This window comes from Rhinoderma darwinii, chromosome 1, assembly GCF_050947455.1.
Source record: "Rhinoderma darwinii isolate aRhiDar2 chromosome 1, aRhiDar2.hap1, whole genome shotgun sequence".
NCBI classification, from domain to species: Eukaryota; Metazoa; Chordata; class Amphibia; order Anura; family Rhinodermatidae; genus Rhinoderma; species Rhinoderma darwinii.
This window is the reverse complement of record NC_134687.1, coordinates 608,337,766-608,352,278: the sequence shown is the minus strand read 5'-3', so window position 1 is coordinate 608,352,278 and position 14,513 is coordinate 608,337,766. Positions and strand designations below refer to the sequence as shown.

The following is a 14,513-nucleotide window of genomic DNA, read 5'->3' as shown; positions in this document are numbered from 1 at the left end:
GTGGCGCTGCAGGGAAATTTAACACTTGCTGTTGAGTTCCCTTACAGATTACAGCTGATTCTTGGGGTTTTCAGCAGTAGAACACCCTGTGATCAGCTTATCGTCATGGCTGGCACACATTTACAAATATTTTGTGCCAAAAAATTGTGAAAATAAATTTAATGCATGACTCCTCTCAGCCACATTCCTTTTTCTTTCCAAAACCATGCAGGTAGGCAATAATAGTGCCTAAATACAAAGTAAAGTTGGTGCATGCTATGTACTCCATTTTTTGGTGCAATTTGCAAAAAAAATTCTGCCGCACTTAGCTTTGAAAATCTCCTCCAGTATGCTACTGATTCATACACATACATAATACAAACATAGAAATAACCTGCACTGCCAGCTTGTAGTTCCTCTGCACCAGTTCATCAATGTTTTTTGTTCCGTATGCTATGGCATTGTGAACTTTGAGTACACACAAGTGTCCCGGGTTAAAGACTGGGAACAGTCCACACATGACTTTGCTCCGAAAAGCTTTTCGGTGGATTCCTTCTCCAAAGTGCAGGTCTTCTGTAGCGATACGCCCATGAACATTTCCACCAAAGTACATGTCCGTGATGAAATCTTCCCTGAAGAAAAGCTGGTTAAACTCAATCTCTTCTCCACCTAGAAAGATAGAGAATTATCACTTTTTTTTTCATGTTCATGCTATGGAATCTCCTGCTTATTTTTCTCGGTTCCTTTAGTCTTTATGGTTCCACACTGTATCCTTTATAAATACTTTTCATGTTCACAACTTAAAATTTGCACTGTCTATAGTATGTACTCTCCCAAAGGTGTAACTGGAAGCTCTAGGGTCCCAAATGCACAATTATTCAAAGGGCTCACAACTATCATTCATCATTTATAGTTCTGGTCTCACCCTTTGGGACAGAGGGACCTTTTAGACCCCTTCAGACTCTAATGCCCAGGTGTGTGTGCAACTGCTTCACCCCTTATACTTACACCCCTGTACTTGCCTTCAAGTCCTATAGGTACTCTTCATAGGACACGAACGCTGCCCATAAAATCTATGGAGAGGGGGTGGGAGCTGGAGGTGGAAGCAGGAGAGGAGACAGACACAGACGTTGCCCATAGAAGTCTACGGAGAAGGGAGGGAGAGCAGGAGGAGGGAACAGAAGGCGGGAGTAGGAGAACAGAAAGAGATATAGACACGCTGCCCATGGAAGTCTAAGGAGAGGGGTGGGGGGAGCAGGAGCATAGTGAGAAAGAAATACACAGATGTGCTGCAGCTTCCTGGAAAGATTAATATGTCACTCCAGTGCTGGATTATCAGATACACTGCTCATTACTGCTGTATAATGTGCTCCATGCTGCTGCAGCTTCTATATAAATGATAGAAAGAGATAGGATAGCAGAATTCTCCTCTTCTATGTGTGCAGTGTATAAAAGACATTTTAGTAGTTAGGCTCCGCCTACTAGCTCAGACACAACTGAGAATTAGAGGTAGAGCCTGCAGAGGGCTAAATAATGCAGAATACAAGTCATATAATGGAGAGAAATTGTGTTATTCCTCATGTCCACACATATGACAGCTTATTCTGAAAAGTCAGGTACGCTTTAAAGTAACCACTATGTCTCATTTATACTCGTCACACCAATTGTCCCCAAAATAAACCCTGCAACTCATGTTTCCTATAATTACTATTTATTTATATATCCCAACAATATAGCACCATGAACTTCCCTTGCGCTTTACATAGTAGAACTAGACAGGTGGAGGTGGCGTTGAAATACTGTTTGGGGGGCTGTATAGGGAAGGTTGTATCCATGTAGGTAGAGGTACTTTTTCAATCTGCGTTCGAAGGTTTGTAGAGTTGGAGAATGTCAGATGAAATGAGGGAAGGAGTTCAAAAAGAAAGGGGAGGTACTATTCATGGCCCCCAAAACAATTGTGTCCTATATATACCTTGCACAGTTACAAACCAATCTGTCTTATCTGTGTTCAATACCAATGATCTCAACAACTGTACCCTACATGTACTCTTCATTGTCCCAGTACCCACAGAATTAACAAGTTGGCAAAGATGGTGCAAATTGTTCCACATTTATATAACTGGTGCACATGGCATAGTATATTCTGTACAACTTACTATGAATGTTAGATATGTGGCGCTGTTTCTGGAAGAAAAAAAGCACTCCCCTTTTTCTAATCCTGGAAAACCCCTTTTACGTCATCATGGAATGTGAGGAAAAGTCACTAAACGGAACAAGATTGTCATCATCCATGATTTATAATGGTCAGCCCATTGCATGGATAGCGCCGCTGGATCCAGCTATTCCATTAAACGCACTGATGGTGAATTACTAGTTTTCGGAAAATGAAATGAAGCAGATACTTGAGGTGGCTCAGGACAGAGTACATTCTGTACACTACTGAAGACATGTACTGGGGGTAGTCTATATTTAGTACTGCGGAGATGAAAGCTAATAATGTATCTGGACGACTCTATCACTCACTTGTGTTATGGAGAAATAATATTCTTGGATAGGTTATCAGATTTATCTGGCAGAGATAGTCATCTGTCACCTTGTAAAATGTCCTTTTTTTTTTTTTTTTTATATATACTTTAGTCCATTCCTACTTCTCTCCAAACATCTACTGTCATGATCAAAGGACTTTGCCTTTTCCGGCGGCTGACAAATACTCCATGTAATATTCCAGAAAATCGTGCATGCAATTACAGATCCATCAAAATACTGATCCATTAATTTCTATGGAGACACCTTTCCATATATTTACAGGAAGGTGTCCAGGTCATAGAAATTATCCGCAAAAAATAGGACATGATTTTACGGACCGTGCTCCTATACTTTATAATGGCAGCATAGCTTGCAAATATGCGGGTGGCTGTCTGCAGCCGTCCGTTCCCGTAATCACAGACCATGATTACGGCTACAGCCGTGTGCAGGGGACCTTAATGAGATTTGTTTGGCTTTTGGATGATTCAAAAATACTATCCCAAGTCATAATCATAAAGCCCCATTCACACGAGTGTGAATCACGTCCGTGTGCTGTGCGTTGAAACAACGCACAGCACACGGACACATTGATTTCAATGGGGCCGTTCACACATGCGTGATTATTCACGCAGCAAGAGTCCGCTGCATGAAACTCACTGCATGTCCTATATTGGTGCGTTATCACGCACCTACGCGCCCATTGAAGTCAATGGGTGCGTGAAAACCACGCACCGCACACGGATGCACATGCGTGTGCGGTGTGTGATTAGCGCATCAATTCAGCTGAAAATAATAATTAAAAAAAAGATGTGCTTTGCGAGTGCGTGAATAACGCATGCCCCTCGCAAAGCACAGTGATGCATAACGCAACACACACGGACCCGATTCACGCATGTTTTTCAAGCGCGTGAATAGGATACGCTCGTGTGAATGAGGCCTTAGTCACAGCGTACCGTGCCAGCACATATCTCACATTTCCCACCACTGATCAAAATACCTGGAGATTTATAGTTTGGAAGGAACATTGAGTAATTTTTTTGCTAATTCAGAATTGTATCTTTTCCTGGGGTTTTACAGCATTGAAGAGGACCTTCAGCTCTCATGTTGTTCCTACTGTAAACGTATCAATTCATTTAGTATTGTTACAATTCCTCTAGTCAGTGGGGCTTATCCTAAGGCCTCATGCACACTTCCATCACCGTTTTCACGGCCGTTTTTCACGGATCCGTGTGTCCGTGATTGTATCAGTGTGGTTCCCGTGTGTACTCCGTGTACACTTCCGTGTTTTCGTTTCCGAGAGGAAACTAATTCCCATTCACACTATGCACCCGATATTGTGAGCGCCGCACATGGTACTCACTGTCCAGCGGTAGTCACTGTCCAGGGTGCTGAAAGAGTTACTGCCGATCAGTGCAGCCCCTTCTCTCTATCCAGCACTGATCGTAACTCTTTCAGCACCCTGGACAGTGACTACCGCTGGACAGTGAGTACCATGTGCGGCGCTCACAATATTTCTAAGGTTTCCTTCAAAAACCTGCAACAAAAAAAAGTTTATACTTACCGAGAACTCCCTGCTTCTTCCTCCAGTCCGGCCTCCTGCGATAACGTTTCATATCATGTGACCGCTGCAACTAATTACAGGCTGCAGCGGTCACATGGACTGCCACGTCATACACGGAGGTCGGACGGGATGTCAAAAGAGGGACGCGTCACCAAGACAACGGCCGGGGTACATATGAACTTCTTTTTCCTTCTATCGCTGTGTTCTGCTGCGAAAACTCTGCCCAAAAGGGCTGCCCCTTCCCCCTATCCGGCACTGATCGCCAGTCTCTTCTCTCTATCCAGCACTGATGGAGAGAAGAGGCTGCCAATCAGAGCTGGATAGAGAGAAGAGGCTGGCGATCAGTGCTCGATAGAGAGAAGGGGCTGCCCCTTCTCTCTATCCAGCACTGATCAGAAGCCTCTTCTCTCTATCAGTGCTGGATAGAGAGAAGGGGCTGCCGATTAGTGCAGTGCAATATATCTCTCTATGTGTACTTCTGCCCACCCGGCCATTTCTAGGCAACGGCTCCATCACACACGGACGGCACACGGATGCCTTCCGTGTGCTTTCAGTTTTTTTGACGGACCCATTGACTTGTATGGGCCCCACGGTCACTGAATCTCGGACCAAAGTAGGACATACAAACTGAAGTGTGCATGGCCCCATTGAAATGAATGGGTCAGGGTGCTAGCCGTCAAAAAAACGGCTAGCACCCTGAAGGAAAAAACGGAAGTGGGCATGAGGCCTTACACAGTCTGACAGCATCCAATCAGTGCTGACCATGTGTTTTTGAAAAGGGTAACAGTAAAGCCCAGTTGTTAATTTATTCATGTATTTCCAGGGAGAATAACAGAGAATTGGACCAATGCAGAGTTCTACAAAAAGATGCGTCAACTGTTACTTCATGGGAAATGCAAAAATGTACTAAAACAGACATGTCAGGAGAGCTGACAGGTCCACTGCAAACTATCCTTAAAGTGAATTGCTTTTATCATCATGTTGTTTATAGATCCAAAATGTTGCTCTGAATACTTTCTTAACAGCACAATGGAACAATTAAATGAGGGGGGGCCCCTGGGGGTTCATAACTCATGTGGAGAGGGCCACATATACGGGTGGCCACCTATCCTACTGTATGTGTGACTGTGGTAGGGAGTCAGATAGAGTCTGAGTCCTAGAGGTGGCATTGGGGTTCCCACCAATGTTTTTGCCCATGGGCCTCTGGGGTTATCAAATTAATAATTTTCATACTAAAAGTCCAGAAATGCTGATAATAGCTGTTAATTTGCAGTGTTTTTAGTGTAAAAAATAGCTAACATATATATATATATATTTTTTTTTTTTTTGCTTCCCTGTGTCCCCCTTGCTGCTGCTGATAATCTGTGTTGCAGGGGGGAAGGGCTCTGATCAGAATCAGTTTCCTCCACCCTCTGACAGCTGATTAAATATAGTACCTTATTACTTGGTGCAGATAGGTAGCATGGGATCTAGAGTAGTGAAGATATATACTGTGTGACATCCACAGTATGCACTCTATTAGAAACTAATGAAAATATAATGACATAAATAAATAATGGCCAAGTTAGCATGTGCAGTGTTCATATCTGCTTTCAGGATGCAAAGCTTTACATTCCTAACAAGCAGAGAAGAAGGAATCTCCTGAGGTATACTGCTATTCTACTGCAGAGGCTCTGCTCCTTCCCTGACAAGCAAGTCAGAAAACTATTTTTATTGTCCTCTCTGCAGTGAATAGAGGATCACTATGCAGAGACCTGGATGTGGGAAGAGTGACTGAGCATGCTTGTCTTCCAGCATTCGGCTCAGTAGGTGGATGTGAACATTTCTATACACATTCAAAACCGGGTGGCGCCTTACTATGTAAGTAAAGGTCATAACTCTTTACTGAATCGTTTTTTAGCAGCATGTAAATAGAAAACATTGTTCATTTTTTAATGATCTATACAAAGAATATGATATTTAAAAATGGGATTTAATCTTATTGCACCAAAAAAGAGAGAACATGGAGTCTATAAGTCAAGAAATAAAGTAAAACGGAAGCTTTATTTTACAAAATCTAAAAAGTCAATACATAAGCTATTTAAAAATGAATCACCACAGATGTCAAAAAGAGGACCGCCAAAAGATGAGACAATTGTCAGTGGGAGTTCACATAACAATCATATATCCACATTTTACATTGGTATACAATATAATGAGAAAGTGCATAGTGCAAGGTAAGTATTTAACCATTTGTATGTCTAGTTATTAAGATATGAAAACTACACTATTACCAGCCTCAACAGGAAAGTCAATAGAAACCCCCTTACCACTATTCCATTGTACTCCATTTAATAAAGTGCTAAGTGCAAACAATGAACAACCTGGAATAAATGGTGGACTACTGACCCATGTTGCTGTGTCTCAGAGATGGCGACCTGCCCCGACGCGCGTTTCGGCTTCCGCCTTCGTCTGGCGGTGGCACTCACTAGTTTCTACTTCCTATTGATCCCATAGGCTAACCTATTATAAGATGTTAAGCTCATCTGCAGAATATTGTTACCTAAGATGTCTCTGTCATTACTCGGCGTCATGACCGCGATTGTGAGTGAGTGCCACCCCCAGACGAAGGCGGAAGCCGAAACGCGCCTCGGGGCAGGTCGCCATCTCTGAGACACAGCAACATGGGTCAGTAGTCCACCATTTATTCTAGGTTGTTCATTGTTTGCACTTAGCACTTTATTAAATGGAGTACAATGGAATAGTGGTAGGGGGGTTTCTATTGACTTTCCTGTTGAGGCTGGTAATAGTGTAGTTTTCATATCTTAATAACTAGACATACAAATGGTTAAATACTTACCTTGCACTGTGCACTTTCTCATTATATTGTATACAAATGTAAAATGTGGATATATGATTGTTATGTGAACTCCCAAGACAATTGTCTCATCTTTTGGTGGTCCTGTTTTTGTCATCTGTGGTGATTCATTTTTAAATAACTTATGTATTGACTTTTTAGATTTTGTAAAATAAAGCTTACGTTTTACTTTATTTCTTGACTTATAGACTCCATGTTCTCTCTTTTTTGGTGCAATATATATAAGGAGCACAGTTGTGTTATATGGGGAAATGACTATGTAAAATTATGTATGTATATACCCTGTGGATAGGTTCTTATGCTTGTAAGTAGAGTTTTATTTGCTTTGTGGCAGCAATGATCTGATGTTTAACCCCTTAGTGACCAGCCCATTTTAGGCCCTAATAACCAAGCTATTTTATTCGTTTTTCTATAGTCGCATTCAAAGAGCTATAGCTTTTTTATTTTTTCGTCTACATAGCTGTATGAGGACTTGTTTTTTGCGGGATTAGTTGTGCTTTTTAATGGCACCATTTTTGGGTACATATAATATTTATATTAACTTTTATTAACCTTTTTGGGGGGGATTATAAAAAAAAACTGAAATTCCGCCATTGTTCTATGCGTTTTTAAATTGACGCCGTTCACTATGCGACGTAAATAACATGTTACCTTTATTCTATGGGTCGGTACGATTACGGTGATACCACATATGTAGAGGTTTTTTTTATGTTTTACGACTTTTGCACAATAAAAACACTTTTGAACTAAAATTATTTGTTTTTGCATCGTCGCTTTCCAAGAGCCGTAATTTTTTTATTTTTCCATCAATGTAGTGATTTTTTGGGCTTGTTTTCTGCGGGACAAGACGTAGTTTTGAATGGTACTGTTTTGGGGTGCATGGGACTTATTGATTCATTTTTATTATGACTTTTTTGGGGGGCAATGGAAAAAAATTGCAATTTCACCATGGTTTTTTGCGTTTTTTTTTTACGGTGTTCACTTTGCGGTTTAAATTACCTATTAACTTTATTAATGGAGTCATTACGGTCGCGGCGATACCACATATGTGTACTTTTTTTTTTTTTTTACACTTTTACTAAATAAAACCACTTTTTATGGAAAAAAATGGTTTTATTTATTTTTTACTGTACTTTTTATTAATAATATTTATTTCACTTTGATGACTTATTTTATTAGTCCCACTAGGGGACTTTACTGTGCGATATTCCGATCGCTGCTATAATGCTCTGGTATACTTCGTATACCAGAGCATTATTGCCTGTCAGTGTAAATCTGACAGGCAATCTGTTAGGACGTGCCTCCGGCGCGTCCTAACAGGAATATGTCCAGGGCAGACCTGGGGGCTTTTATCAAGCCCCCGGCTGCCATGACACCCCATCGGAGACCCGCGATTGCATTCGCGGGCCGCCGATGGGTGACAGAGGGAGCGCACTCCCTTTGTAAACAAAGTTAAATGCCGCGGTCGCTATTGACGGCGGCATTTAACGGGTTAAACGGCCGCGATCGAAGTAAACTTCGATCGCGGGCGTTGGAGCAGGAGCTCAGCTGTCATCAGACAGCAGAGCCCCGGCTCCTGCCTGCACGGGAGACCCGTGCAGGACTTAGACTAGGCTGACGTGAAAAGGCGTCAGCCTAGCCTAAAGCCCATTAGTGAATCACGTAAAAAGGCGTATTGGTGGTCACTAAGGGGTTAATGACCCTCATGGATTTAATTCTGGGCTTCTAGAATCTATCAATAAAGAGCAACTGATATTAAGTCACCTAAGGGTCATTACAGGAACATACAGTACTAAATAAGCAGAAATCATTTTTAATTTACATTTCTATAAGTAGCTACTGAAAATCTTGAGCAGAACATTCTTTAACCTCATTTCATTTAGACACTGACATTGGAAATTATGGAAATCAATTGAAATCTTAATTGAATTTCACACAGCATATAAAACCTCATCTTCGCTTCAAACACATCTCCCCCAAACTTACTGCTCAGTGCCATAGATAGCACATAACTATGTCTTGATTATTTTGACCCTATATTAAATTAATTCTTGTGTAGTCTTAATGTGGAGGACCCTAAAATAAATCTATTATCGGACAGACGACAGTCTATTGTATAGACTTGCAATTTCCTGTGAGAATTGTTTACATGTAGCTACATGTATGCAAATGGTGGTCACCCAGGTAAGAAGACAAGTTGTTGCTAGGCAACATGTACTAAAACATTTAGTGAAATACACTAAAGGAAGTCCATACAATGAGAAATAAACATATATTTAGTATAGTTATGACAAGATTATTATATTACAGTATGTGTACGCAGTTATTGCCCCAACATTTGTGTTTTTGGTAATATGCTATATATACTCTTAAATTGTATTTGGACCTATTCTATATTTCATAACTTATGTAGTTATAAATCTATTTTATTGTTCTATATTTTCAATATTTTTCCACAGATTGCTGGATCTATATCACAGTTAAAGCACATATCCCCCTAAAATAGCAAACATTAGTATACTATAAAGGACCAAATCTACAACTCAGCGTTCTACTCACTGAAATATCTCAACAAGGAGATGAACAACCGGAGCAGGTAAAAAAGAGGTGAAATCCTCAACACCACAAAAAACAGAGACAAATTGATCGTTTTTTACCGCTCAGACGGTTGTGGATTTAAAGTCTGAAGTATCCATCAAGGGTTTAACCTTCTACTATAAAGGAGTTGTCCCATCACGAGAACCCTATTTTAAATTAAAGCTGGCCCAGCCAATAACTCATCGCTGTGGGTCCAGCTTAAGAAAGCCCCTGTGATCAACCAGGAACCTGAGGCTGGTCGTACATTTCCCTTGCAGCGGCCACTGCAGGAGAAATGTAGTATTACATGCCGGCCATTCATATTAATGAGTGACCATGTAATACTGTAGGCCTACTCATTGTTAGTGATTCTGTAAACAGGGGAGGGTCCTCATCCTGAAAAGCCCGGTCAATAGAAGAGATCAGAACTGTCCTCATTTGAAAGCAGCTTCTGTGTCTCTTCTTAGAAATAATGGATATATTTCGTTTCAAGTAAAAGAGGCTTCCTATAAGACAAATCAGCAGCGATGAGACAAGGGTCACCTGCTGTGCATTTAGACCCTAAGTAAAGAGTATGTGGTCAAGAGACAAAGGCCCATAATAAACCATTGGGTCACAGATGTCAGGCTAATATGTCATTGGGCCACCATGCACAGGGCTACGCTATGTACTTTTGCTATTAGTGTTGAATTTCCTTCCTATGTCTGTCATTTTTTCCTATGTCCTATGTTTTCTCTCTTACAGTTACAGTAGCCATTTTTAGCAACCATGGAGCTATCATTTAGTCACACAGTCACCCAGGCTCCATAGAAATCCATTGTACTTGCCTTATTTTCTCTCTCTGTTGCTCCTTCTATTAGATTAGCTCAAGAATCACTTGGGAGGTTAGATATAGCTTCCACCAGTGAGGGGAAGGGTATGGGTCACCAAATAAACGGGTCTATAAATACAGTATATCCACACACATAGTAATTGACTAAGCACATAAGTTAGTTTTTACCTTCTACATCTTGATTGTGTGTCAGCTGATCCAATACTACAAAAAAAAAAAAAAAAGTATTTGTCATTGATACGAGCTTGTCTATGGAGTGTATTAGTCTAGACGGTATATACTGTACATTACACAGTAGTCAGCAATCTGTAGCATTCCATCTGTTGTTAATTGTGATCTATTTGATGGGAGTTGTAGTTTCACAACAGCCAGAAGGCCTCAGGTTGCAGAGCAGTTCTTTATGTACCAATCTCATGCTTATGGCTACACAGCGACATATGGTCGTCTGCAAGATGCTGTAAAAACCCAATATTACTGCGATCTGAATGCCGTCTCTTTTTGTATTAATGTATGTATTTCAGTGTATGAAAATGAACAATTACCTTCTGCTGTCAATTGGAATTCTGTGGCCACTTTTCCGTGGATGTTCTTCAGGGTGCAGTGATATAATCCCTGGTCTTTCTTACTGGTCTGCACTATAGCGAGAGATACAGGAGTATCATCTTTAGAACTGGAATGAGAAAGAATATTCTGTAATGCCCTAAACACTTCTTACGGAGAACACCCATTTATAACTATAATTCATGAACCATTGACTTATTTCTATGTGAAGGCCAGAAGCCTCAGATGTAGCAGAGATGATTACGTCAAACAACTCTTTGAGGTTGCTTCACATATTCTAGTAGATTTATTGTATCTGCAGTATATACAGATAAAGATAGATAGACATACTTGGCAATCATGAAACCCCTTCTATTATTTCCTATCACTGTGTGCTGTTTTTTCCAATGTCAGCCATTCATTCTCTTGACCCTCTTCTACTAGCTGAGTCTAGGAAGAAGCTAACTTACAGCGGCCATTTTAACGACTGTCACAGAGTCACCCAGGCTGCATAGAAAAACATAACTCCTGCTCTCCCCTTTCCCTCACTTTTTCTCTTTCTGCGGCTTTATTGTACTTGATATATGGCAGCCTAGAAGTAAAAAGTAAGTAAAATTACAAAGTACAAAATCAAGTGCCAAGTTGTGCCTAAATATTTCCACCATTATGCTGCCATATAGCACCTACCTAATAATGCCATACAGTGAACATAACCATGTCTTACAATGCACAAATAATACCACCATAATACTGCCATATCCTACCTACATAATAGTGCCATACAATGCTTAAATGAAACAATGATAGTACTGTCATATGATGTCTACATAAAAGTGCCATACAATGAACATATAACAGTGCTTTACAATGCACAAATAATACCACCATAATACTGCCATATGGTACCTACATAACAGTGCCATATTGTACCTACATAATAGTGCCAAACAATGCTCAAATAAAACAATGATAATACTGCCATATGGTGTCCACATAAAAGAGAACGCATAACAATGCCATACAATTCCAAAATAACAGTGCTCAAATAATGCAACTTTAACCAATGATGGTCACCTATCTTTCTACAGATCCCGAATAGTGTAAAGGCCTGCAGATTATGCAAGCATTACTTCCTTCCACTCCTTCACTGATATAGCACTGCCTGTGTCAGTCTTCACCGTATCTCTGTCATTCTATTCATGAACCATTCTGTTCTTGCATCCATGGAGAACTTTTTTGGTTATATGGTTTTATAGGTGACATTCAGGCTGTCAGGACAGCTATATTACATGGCTTATGATAATTCATAACACTTGAGTGACTTCTTGCAGCACATAAAACACATGGGATGATCTGAGGAGATGGAGTACTAAGTGCATCTTGAGAACCCTTCCAGCAGATGGTTAACCCATCTTCAACCTTGACTACTGGGTTTCATTAGCATCCGGCTTATCTGCCAATCACCTGTCATTCAATTAGATCCAATAAGCCACTCCCATTGCAGCGCTGCTCACAAATGATGAAACGCATGTGCCCGCTTTTTTAACGTGATATGACGTGGTCACCGACAGTCACTCCTGCCACTTACAGTCAAGGCTGTTACTTTCTACTGCCTGGTATGTGAGTCCAACGAAGTATGTATGACTAGTAATCGCAGCTAACCCTGGCATCCATAATATCCCATCAGTCACTGCCTATTTTTACTTCTAGAGGTCATTCAGAGAAACATAAAGCAGCAATTAAACAGGACCTGTCACCTCTCCTCACGTATCTGATTTAGAAAATATTTGTATTTCCCATGAAATAACAATTTTTCAGTATCTTTTCCCAGAACGCTACGTTGTGCCATTCCTCTGTTATACCTCCTAGAACTGTATGAGCAAGCTGACAACTGGGTGTTATCAGTTGGGGGCGTGTCCCTACACAGACTGACAATATCCAATCAGTACTGACAGAGTGAGACTGTGTAGGGACAAGCCCCTCTGACAAAGGGAATTGTAACACCCAGTTGTCAATTTAATCATACATTTCTAGGAGGAATAACAGAGGAATTGCACAAAGCAGAGTTCTAAGCCCTGTTAACACTGAGTTTTTTTGCAGGCAGAAAAATCTGCCTCAAAATTCCTTCAGGAATTTTGAGGCAGATTTTGACCTGCCTGCAAATTCTTGCTACAACGATCATCCATTAAAGAGCTGCTGAAAATAGTGGCTCCTGCTATAGAGAACTGGACGGAACCATGTATTAGATGGTCACCCACTCATTTGGGTATTGAGTAATAACACGTTTGCCAAAAGGAGGTTAATATCAAATTATCGTTGAGAAAGGGGTTACCCATTGGGAAAACCTCTCTGATTGAAATTTTATTTTCAAAAATATTTCTTTGCTATATATATTCCATAAACTATGTTAATCTACATAAATGCATAGTCATCTGAGGATATCTGTACAAACACCTACAAAGTTTTCAGGAACCTCCTGTTTTTCCAAGTTAAAGCTAAACAATGGCAGAAAATTGTAATAATCAACTCTCCTACCATAATAGACACATATAATAAATCAATAAAGCAAAATGTTACAAAAAACATCTAAAAACAAGTCAAAGTTGGGGGACCCCTATGGGAGCTGTAGTGTTGACCATTAGTTGCCACTCTGAATTTCAGGAAAAAGGAAGAACTTCGAAACAGCAGAATAGAATTTTTAAGAACTTGTCATAAGAGAACGTTTAGAAAACCCAGTTTTATATACCCTATTATACCCTAAACATACCAAGTACATCCCTTCATGTCAGCGGTATTTCCTAATGGCAGTGCCCTCTTTTACCAGGATAATGTGCTCTGCCATACTGCAACAATTGTTCAGGAATGGTTTGAGGAACGATGCAGAGTTCAAGGGGTTGACTTGGTCTCCAAATTCCCCAGATCTCAATACGATCGATGGGGATGTGTTGGAAAAACAAGTCTGATCCATGTAGGCCGCACCGCACAACTTACAGGAAATAATGGATCTACTACTAACGTCTTGGTGCCAGATACCACAGGAACCTTCTTGTGTAGTCCATGTCTCAGCGGGTCAGAGCTGTAATGGTGGTACGAGGGGGAACCACACAATATTAGGGCAGGTGGTTTTAATATTTACGCTGAACGGAGTACATGCTCTGGGGGGGGGGGGTCTATGATTCAAGAGAAAAATGTTCTTGACATTTTCCCCATATTCCTTGAAGTTTGAAAAAGTTTGCTAGTTAGGCCTAATTCACATGAGCGTGGCGCATATCTGACGTGAAAAACTGCAGATTTTCACGTCCGAGGTGCATCCGTGCTCAGCGCCGTGGGACGCGATGTCTCGCATCCCCCATAGATGAGAGTCTATGGAGGGATGTGTGATGCGTGAAAAGATAGGACATGTCCTATTTTCCCACAGACCCTTCACACGGTCCGTTGAAACAACGGCTGTGTGAACGGCTAGATTCAATAACATAGGCTGTTTCAACGGCCGTCTCACGGACGTTTAACACGCTTGTGTGAATTAGGCCTTAGGTGAAGAAAACTCCCCCTGCCACCCCCACATTTGTACAATTTATAAAAATAAATAAATGGCAAAGCAAATATTCACGAATACAGGATTTACAGTTGGGACCTATACG

At 40.8% G+C, this 14,513-nt stretch overlaps 1 protein-coding gene across 1 annotated transcript in view; it reads right to left on the bottom strand.

The window, feature by feature from the left end:
• Window positions 1-12,097, bottom strand: part of ALPK2 (alpha kinase 2) — a 51,698-nt gene extending 39,601 nt beyond the window's left edge. The window contains exons 1-5 of the mRNA XM_075847591.1: window positions 12,051-12,097; window positions 11,375-11,464; window positions 10,875-11,002; window positions 10,501-10,536; window positions 374-648 (exon numbers count right to left, since the gene is read on the bottom strand). Of these exons, the coding sequence (XP_075703706.1) occupies window positions 374-648; window positions 10,501-10,536; window positions 10,875-11,002; window positions 11,375-11,464; window positions 12,051-12,097 (576 nt within the window). The remainder of the gene's footprint in view (window positions 1-373; window positions 649-10,500; window positions 10,537-10,874; window positions 11,003-11,374; window positions 11,465-12,050) is intronic.
• Between the last annotated feature and the right edge of the window lie 2,416 nt (window positions 12,098-14,513).